This window comes from Stegostoma tigrinum, chromosome 6 (genome assembly GCF_030684315.1).
Source record: "Stegostoma tigrinum isolate sSteTig4 chromosome 6, sSteTig4.hap1, whole genome shotgun sequence".
Taxonomy (NCBI): Eukaryota; Metazoa; Chordata; class Chondrichthyes; order Orectolobiformes; family Stegostomatidae; genus Stegostoma; species Stegostoma tigrinum.
Window position 1 is genome coordinate 46,700,641 of NC_081359.1, and position 9,996 is coordinate 46,710,636.

A 9,996-nucleotide genomic window follows, 5' to 3' on the forward strand; every position below is an offset into this window, starting at 1 on the left:
GCTGAGAAGAGGCAAATGGAGTTTAACCCTGAAAAGTGTGAGGTGATTCATTTTGGAAGGACAAACTTGAAAGCAGAATACAGGGTTAACGGAAAGATTCTTGGCAACGTGGTGGAGCAGAGGGATCTTGGGGCTCATGTTCACAGTTCCCTGAGAGCTGCTACCAAGGTGAACAGAGTTGTTGAGAAGGTGTATGGTGTGTTAGTTTTCATTAATAGAGGGGTTGAGTTCAAGAGCCGTGAAGTTTTGCCCAGCTATACAAAAGCCTGGTTTGGCTACATCTGGAGTATTGTGTCCAGTTCTGGTCCCCTCATTACAGGAAAGATGTGGAAGCGTTTGAAAAGGTGCAGAGGAGATTTACCAGAATGTTGCCTGGAATGGAGGGAAGGTCTTACGAGGAAAGTTTGAGAGCTAGGGCTTTTCTCTTTAGAACGACAAAGGATGAGAGGTGACTTGATAGGGGCGTACAAAATGATCAGATATAGATAGAGTAGACAGCCAGAGACATTTTCCTCGTGTTGAGGTAGCTTTTACAAGGGGACATAGTTTTAAAATGAAAGGAGGTAGATATTGAGGAGACATCAGAGGTAGGCTCTTTACTCAGAGAGTGGTGGGGTCGTGGAATGCATTGCCGGAGAGGGTAGTGGAGTCAGCTTCATTTGGGGCATTTACACAGCTATTGGATAGGCATATGAATGATAGTATAAAGTGGCAGTGGAGCTTAGAAAGACCCTTAGGTTTTGGGTAAAAGTTCGGCACAACATAGTGGGCCGAAGGGCCTGTAATGTGCTGTACTGTTCTATGTTCTTTGTTCTGCTGGTCCCCAACCTTTCTCGGAATGGAGGCACAGAGGCCACATAACTGAGCAGATTTCCCTTTTCCTGCATAAGCACAGTGAAGAAAGTCAACAGGTTCTATCTTCGGTAGTAAATACCAAGGCTCTGGAGGAGAGCAGAAGCGCACTCGGTATAAATTCTAAAGTTTGCACGTTAAGTAATGTAGTGATTGGAATGAGGTCAGCCAGGTGGACCTCAAAGTGAGTTCCCTGAACTCTAGAACGCTACTTTTGGATTTCCTTGACTGATCTTATAGTTAGCTGTTTGAATGGTTGAATACTGTTCTTACTATAGTACTCTTGTACAGCTCTTTGGGCTTTTTTATATTAAAGGCACAACATAAATATGTTTTCGTCAGCCAATTTAGTTGACGGATGTAGATCGGGAAGAAGCCTAGATATGTAATTGATTTGGTGCTTCTGATAGAGGGTAATTGCAAATAGCCTGGCATATCTTTCAAAGGTAGCACGGTGACTCAGTGGTTAGCACTGCTGCTTCACAGCACCAGGGGCCCAGGTTTGATTCCATCCTGCTTCCACACTAGGGATTCTATGAACTTCTGACAAATAGTCTGCACGTTGGGGAAAACTGAAAAGTGCATATGTTTGATGTGTACATTTATCGTTGAAAGTTCGTGGTAATGATTATTAAAAGTTTGATCAGCTTCTAGGGTAACAATGGTTTTTGTTACTTGAATTAGTTTGAAAACTTCAGCACAATGCTTTTCAGAAAGGATTTTAATTAATTGATTGCAGAAATACAGAAATGGAGTCGCAAGCATTTCTGATCAAACAAGCTATTTGAAGGGTGATTAAGCTTCATATGAGCTTCCTCCCACTGATGTTTTTATTATTGGTTGGCACGCTAGAGTTAGATTTTTTTACACTGGATAGCCCATACCTCGTGGCAACCTCAAGCTCAAAATGCATCGATGAGAGCTGTAACTACGCGGGAAAACATTTAACATCCCTTCGTTAACAAATCAGTGAAAATCTATGCCTTTCAGACATTTTAAAAAACCATATTTGTTTTACTTAATCACTTCAGCTGTTATTTCTTTCTCATTTATGTTAAGCTAACTCCTTTTACTTTAAACCAATCTGTACGTGTAGGGAACTGAGAAATCTGACCTGCACAGTTTCTGCATATAACAAAGTTGCCCTTTTCATAATTAAGCTACAGGGTGGTTCCTCATTTATGAACATCCACCTTGTGAATACTCATACTTAAGAACATGATTCCATGCAGAAGTGTAATTTTAAATATTCATATTGCAAACATTTCATGTACTTACACACATCTACTTCATATTGTCCTGTGTTGTGTTCTGATCTGCATACAAATCAGTTTGCAAATGGACTCCAGAATGAAAGCCATTTGCAACTCAGGGCCTATCCAAATAGTCATTATTCTTAGATTCCTTCTTAAATATGTATTCACAGACAAAATAACACATTTAGTTAATTATCAGTTATCAACTGTACATGTCCGCCCCCCCCCCCCCCGCCCCCGTCAATTGTTTTGGATATCCACTACACACAGATGTAGATGGGAACCAGCTTACTTAGGTTATTGTTCCATTATGTGTTATTGCAGAGGCGAGTTCTTTGGGAGCGTCTCTAATTTGTTTTTGTTATTGTGGTACACATTATCAACAATTCAGTCAATACTGTTTAAGCTGGTAATTGAATTGTTACAATTTTTCCATAGGCCAAAAATCGAGAATTGCTGAAACAAGTTGCAGCATTGTCCAAGGGTAAAAAGATAGAGAAGACTGGAAATGTTCTGTTGTCTCCTTGAAGGGCTTCTTGAAAAGTGTATCATGAAAATAAAAGCAAATACTGCCGTGGTAGTAGAGGTTACTGTGAAGTCTTTTCATTTAGAAAATGCACCCCGATTGTTTTCCAACTGGTTAGATTTAATTTTTTTAAACTAGCAATAAGAAACTGTGCTTTTCACAGAAGATAAATGATATGTTATAAGATATTCAATCACTTTTTTAATTACCATCTTGAATTTGAATGTTTAAAAAGGGAAGGTGAATGAAAATGAATAAATGAAGTTTTTGTCTGTAACCTTCTGCACGTTGCTGAATTGCCTTGCAATAAAAACTCTAAACATCCTGTTTTTTGACATGGCAAGTGTTAGCTTTACTATAATACATTCATACAGAAAATCTGAGGTCAGGTAAATTATTCCTACTGATTTAAGTGTTCCTCTAATCCTCTAAGAAATTCTAATGGTAGCGTGGGCAAGCATTTGTTCGTAACTGCGTTCAGAAGTAAAATATAAATTACATTTCCTATTTTAAGTGGTGTGAATAGCTTTCTTTACTTTGTCTGTGGAAGAATATAGTAGTATATATGCTTTATGCAAATCACAGCCAATAGAATGTATAAAAAAATGTATACTGAAAACTCCAATTTGCCTTTGGAATCAATTTTTCGGATACTGTAGAATTCCCAACAGTTGATGTTCCTGGTACGTTTAACTAACGTTAGAAATGTTTGAGTGGGAAAACTTGCTTTTGAGCAATATTTCATCTTGTTTTCACCTTAATTCATGCGTGTTTCTACATATGTGCAAAAATTGTTACATTGATTAAAGGATAGTGTAGAATATGCATATTAGTTAACAAGATAAGTGAGATATTCCCATAGGGAGCACACAGGTTGTTTTGCTTACCTTTCATTGAAGAGCAACTCCACTTACTGCACATCATAATTGTTTCAACCTCCATCCAAAAAGGCACGCTGTCTTTTACTTTTGTTTATGTGCATCACAATGCAAATTGAGTTAATCCTAACTAAATGTTCTGTTATTAAACTTTATGTTCGTTTAAATTTTTAATATGCACATACAGTTTTCACTTACTGGTTGAAATCCTTGACGTTGATGTATGTGGTAGTGTTGGAGTTGTGCCTTAGATAAGTTAGCATGAACTTTTTCAGCATCCTTTAAAAGAAATATGCTAAGTTTACAGTGATAGAGACAAATGATTCCTGTGTAAAACAAAAGAAAAAATGGAAATTCAAATTACATAATTTTTTCTGAGCAATCACAATCATTGTTAACATGATCCTATACTAATAAGGCTATAACACATTAACACATTCACAAATCTGTATCATATATGGCAAGCTGTTCTCTAAACAATTCTTAATTTAGCTTTGTATATGAAGCAAAAATGCAAATTGTGTATAAAAATAAATTTGTCTGGTTATTAAATACTTAGCCATTTAATAAGGTTAGATTTTCATGTAAAGGTGCTATTAAGTAACAGAGAATAGTCAAGACATTTAATTCTTGAACTTGTGGCATGATTTGATTTCATTTCTTTAGGAAAGCCTATTCAACTTTTCTAAATTTTTAATATTTCATACATTTTTGTTAAATAACGCCCAAGTAAAAACTTGGCATTGTCCCAAATTGTTTTTTTGAGAAATGTATGGTAACAATGTTGAGAAAGAAAGCAATTGTGCATATATTAGCTTGATAATTAACAGGCTTGTATGGAGAATCTTTTGTTTCTAGTTATAGAAAAGTTATTTTTATGTACAGCATTTTTGTGTGCATTCCAATCAATTTGTCATTTTAAAAAATTCTACCTGAGCTTTGCATTCTGACGATTCTAAAGTAGGGCCTTCTTTTGTTTCCAATATTCTCAACCAGCATGAAGTGGAGTAGGTCATTTAAAGCTATGCACTTAAATCCTATAAAAATGTCAAGTATAATTTTTTTGGTGACTGTACAATACAAATTATTTATTCTATCTCAGGCTAATGCATTTAATATTTGATAATGTCATCATGCAATTGTATGAGCAGGCTTCAGAACCTCTAGCAGATAACTCCTCATAAGGGGCATTATAAAATTATAACAGAAGAATAATTGTAACTTCTTTGTTTCAACTTTCTTGATTCTTAGCATGTTATTCCAGATACAAGCATGGTTAACCCTAGCGTCTATGAATTACCTCCTCTCTAGAGCTGATCTGCACTTGATTTTAAAAACATAATTTTCTAACAAGTTAATGAGAACAATTTGTATTTTGTGTGAAAACAGGAACATATTACAAAAATTGGTAGAACCAAATTGGCAGAATATATAACCATGTGTAAATTGTCATTGACCTCTACCAGTAACAGTGCCTTGTCTTTCTGGAATTTGGCATATGTTCTGCAGTTATAATAATACATTACTATTTGTATATAATGTTTTACTAATGCAGCAGTTTGCTTATTTATAAGTTCTGTAATTTTCTTTTCATATTGGTTCAATGTTTTGAAACTACATTTTAATCATGTTATTCCATTGTTATTTCACAAACTAATTCTAGTTGTTTTTTTGGGGGGGGGCATTGGTATCCTTTTTGTTACAATAAGTCTTGATATGTATACAATGTAATTTGTAAATTGGGGTGCATAAAATTCAGACTTCACAGTATTTAAAGTTGGATGGTGAATTTTAATCATGTTTGAATTTTAAGATTCTAATATTGTTTATATTGTTTTTAACCTTCATTTGTTACTTGAAACTGATAAGTTGTAAAATAGTCTGGGATGTATCCTTGCAACAATAGGCATAGACTTATGCTTTTTATTCTGTTTCGCAAAGAAGTCTCCTGTACAAGTGGTGAAACTGCGAGGTAAAATTGTCATGTACTTCATTTTTATGTAATCATAAGTGTAAACTCATTAAATTGTTATTTCTAATGGAATAGGATTTAAGTTAAAACTGCCAGATGTATTTTAAAATCTTCCAACTTCTCTTGTATTTTCTCCTTGAGGAGCTGTATACATGTTTGGAAGGCATTCCTCAGAGTTTGTAACTATACACAGGAACAATCTGAATTCTATAATCAGATATTGGTCAACTGAAATTTTATACTTGTTTTCTAAATCTTGACAGTTTGAAATAAATCTTGTTGAAATACCTTGCATTTAATGTCAAATGCTGTTTTTGACACTTTTTCCCACTACTTCGGGTGCCCAGTATTGCAGTAGTCTGTCACTGTTTAACAAATCTGGTAATTGTGATTAAATTGATATATTCTCCATGTGGGCTCTGAAACTTGTTTATAAATAATTGTCACCAGACACATGATGGATTAATGAGCTTTCTAGTGGAAAGCTAATAGAACCAAAATATCCCATGTCTTATCCCTAGTCTGTGCTGCATCAACTGATCTCAGTACAGACGCTATTAGTGACAGCGATTGCTGATTTACGGAATAAAATTTACATCAATGTTACTTGCATTCTGTGAAACCCTGTGCTTCAAGTGCACATGTAGAATGTTGTGACTGACTGGGGTAGTGCACTTGAAAGAGTTTTTTACTATTCATTGGAGCGTTTACAAGTGTGAAAATTTGATCAGACCATAAAACTGTACCAATTGTACTTTGTTGTATAATTCAGGTTGTCAGGTTTTTTCCCCAGTAACAAGAAAATCTCTGTACTGCAGCCAAACTGTATTTAGCCCATTGGAAAATGTAGTCAAGTTGAATTGCTAATTCAACTTGAATATGCTAACTGCATAACTAAAACTTTTCAAAATTTCCTATTCATATACAAAAATAATGAACAAAAATATTACAGTACAGAAACAGGCCCTTTGGCCCTACAACCCTGCACCAACATGCTGCCCTCAAACTAAAACACCCTCCCCTTCCAGGGACCGTATCCTTCTATTCTCACCCTATTCATGTATTTGTCAAGATGCCCTTTAAAAATCATCTGCTTCCACTACCTCCCCTAGCAGCAAGCTTCAGGCACCCACCACCTTCTGTTTCTTAAAAAAAAGCTTGCCTTGTACATCACATTTAAACCTTGCCCCTTGCACCTTTAAACCCATGGCCCCTGGTAACTGACTCTTCCATATTGGGGAAAAGCTTCTGACTATCCACTGTGTCCATGTCCTTCATAATCTTGTAGACATCTATCAGGTTGCCCCGCAACCTCCGTTGTTCCAGTGAGAATAATCCAAGGTTCTCCAACCTTTCCTCATAGCTAATGCCCTCCATACCAGACAACATCCTGGTCAATCTTTTCTGTAGCCTCTCCAAAGCCACCACATCCTTCTGGTAGTGTGGCAGCCACAATTGAGCACAATTCCAAATGCGGCCTAACTGAGGTTCTACAAAGCTGTGACATTACCTGCCAATTTTTAAACTCGGTGCCCCAGCCGATGAAGACAAGCATGCCATATGCATTGTTGGCTACCTTTTCCACCTGCGTTGCCACTTTCAATGACCTGTGTACCCATACACCCAGATCCCTCTGCCTGTCAGTACTCTTAAGGGTTCTGTCATTTACTGTATATTTTCCATCTGGATTAGACCTTCCAAAATTCATTACCTCACTTTTTTCCAGATTACACTCCATCTGCCACCTCTCTGCCCAAGTCACAGACCGATCTATATCTAGCTGTATCCTTTGTTGGTCCTCATCCGCAATTCCACGAGCCTTTTGTGTCATCGGCAAACTTACTAATCAGACCAGTTACGTTTTCCTCCAAATCATTTATTTGTAAATTACAAATTGCAAAGATTCCAACACTGATCCCTGAGAAATGCCACTAGTCACAGCCCTACATGCGGAAATGCACCCTTCCACTGTTACCCTCTGTCTTCCATGACCGAGCTAGTTTTTTTATCCATCTTGCAAGCTCACCTCGAGTGCTTTTCAGTTTTTACCTTCTGTATCAGCCTGTCATGAGGGACATTGTCAAAGGCCTTACTGAAGTCCATGTATACAATATCCACTGCCCTACCCCCATCGATCATCTTTGTCAATTCCTCAAAAAACTCAACCAAGTTAGTGACACACTACCTCCCTTTCACAAAACCAGGCTGCCTCTTGCTAATATGCCCACTGATTTCCAGGTGGGAGTAAACCCTGTCTTAAAGAATCCTCTCCAATAATTTCCCTACCACTGATGTAAGGCTTACCGGCCTGTATTTAGCTGGATTACTCTTGCCACCCTTTTGAAACAAAGGGAACAACATTGGCAATTCTGCAATCCTCTGGGACCTCCCCTCTAGCCGGGGAGGATACAAAGATTTTCCTCAAGGCCCCAGCAATTTCCTTCCTTGTCTCACTCAGTATTCTGGGGTATATACCATCAGGCCCTGGTGACTTGTCTACTTTAATGTTCAAGACCCCCAATATCTCCTCCCTTTCGATTACGATATGACCCAAACTATCTATACAGTCCTCCCAGACTCATCATCCACCATGTCCTTCTCTATGGTGAATACTGATGCAAAGTACTCGTTTAATACCTCGTCCATTTCCTCTGACTCCACACACAAGTTCCCTTCCTTGCTGTTGAGTGGGCCAACCCACTCCCTGTCTACCCTCTTGCTGTTTATGTATGTATAAAAAGCCTTGGGATTTTCCTTAATCCTGTTGGCCAATGACTTTTCATGACCACCTTTTAGCCCTCCTGTCTCCTTGCTTAAGTTTCTTTTGACTTCCCTTGTTTTCCACGCTTGCTTTGTGTGTTTCCAACTTCCTAGCTGCGATTAAATCCTTCCTTTTTCTATTTAGGCTCACAATATCTCTCGTTATCCAAGGGTCCCTAAACTTGCCATACTTATCCTTCATCTTTACAGGAATGTGCTAGTTGTGAGTTCCCAGCAACTTACACTTGAAAGCCTCCCACATACGATGTGTTGATGCACCCTCAAATATTCGCCTTCGATCTACATTCTTCAGTTCCTGCCTAATATTGTAATTAGCCTTCCCCCAATTTAGCACCTTCACCTGACATCTACACCTATCTTTATCCATCAGTACCTTTAAAGCTGACTGAATTGTGATCATTGTTCCTGAGCTGCTCACCTACCACAACATTCGCACCTGGCCAGGCTTATTCCCCAATACAAGGCCCAGTATGACCCCTTTCCTAGTTGGACTATCTGCATGCTGTTTCAAGAAGTCCTCCTGGATGCTCCTTACGAACTCTGCCCCATTGAGCCCCAAGCACTAAGTGAGTTCCAGTCAATAATATTGGATGTTAAAATCACCCACAACAACAGCCCTGTTACTTTTACATCTTGCCATCATGCAGATGGATACACAAAGTTATACAAGACATGCATACAATGGGTGGAGAGAACAGTTTGGAGGAAAGCTGGGGAACAATAGCAAGCATTTAGAATTTTATTTTTTCCTCTTCCCTTCCATGTGGAGAAGTAAGAGATGAATGCTTTCTTTTGCATTTCAAAAACCCACATTCCTATTCAGAGTTTTCTGTGTTGGTCACTCAGTCGGTGCAGCATCTTCATCAAGCTGGTGTGAGTGCTGAGGCTAAAGCTAACTTGAATGATTGAGGTGTGGTCCTCATTCATCTGCATTGAATCAGTTTTTTTTTTCCTTATGTTCCTCACATTTGGCATTGTCAGAAAGACTGGAGAATCCACGTGTTGATGAAATGCTGTTTTGTTGTGGCTGCGCTCATATGGAGGGGATAAAGGAGGACCAGAGACAACAGCAAGAGGCAGCAGGCCACTCACAGAAGCTTTTTATTATTAGTGTTTGTTTTTTTTGTTTGTTAGCTTCCTTTCATTGTTCACTTAGGCTCTTTTTGAGTTTGTTTTTAGTAATCCTTTGGCATTTGAAGTTTTCCCAATCCTCCAGATTGTATCTTTTGTATTATGACATGCCCTGGTTTTCACATTTTTATTATCCTTGACCTCCTTAAAGGACCATAGATGATTTTTCATAATCCCTGCCTCTAGAAGTTAACTTTGAGAGATATTTAGTATCTCCCTAAGCATTTGCCACTGACCTTCGACTGGCCTGCCCCTTAAAAGTTTTGCCCAGTTTACTGGGGCTAACTCCTTCTTTGGGCCTGTATAATTACCTTTGCCCAACATTAATATACTTGTATGTGACTCTGGCTTCGCTCTTTAAATCTGAATTTGAAACTCTATCAAGTTGTAGTTGTTCCTTCCAAGAGGATTGTTAACTATGTGACCATTTATCAATCCTTCCTAATACCAAATCTAAAGGAGCAAGTTCTCTGTTTGGCTCCATGACATCTTGATCTAAGAAGCAATCCCTTATACTTTCTATGAATGTTTCTTCTGAGCTACCATTGTCAAACTGATTAATTCGGTCAATATGCATGTTCAAATCACCCATAAATACCA

General features: G+C 37.9%; 1 protein-coding gene across 6 annotated transcripts in view; it reads left to right on the plus strand.

Annotated features, from left to right (window-relative positions):
- The window catches only part of fam76b (family with sequence similarity 76 member B), an 80,828-nt gene extending 75,056 nt beyond the window's left edge, over positions 1-5,772 (plus strand). For all 6 annotated transcript variants that reach the window (XM_059646538.1, XM_048532491.2, XM_048532494.2 and 3 more), the window contains one exon: positions 2,547-5,772. In XM_059646538.1, coding sequence (XP_059502521.1) covers positions 2,547-2,568 — 22 coding nt within the window. In that variant the 3' untranslated portion in view covers positions 2,569-5,772. The remainder of the gene's footprint in view (positions 1-2,546) is intronic.
- Positions 5,773-9,996: the final 4,224 nt, after the last annotated feature.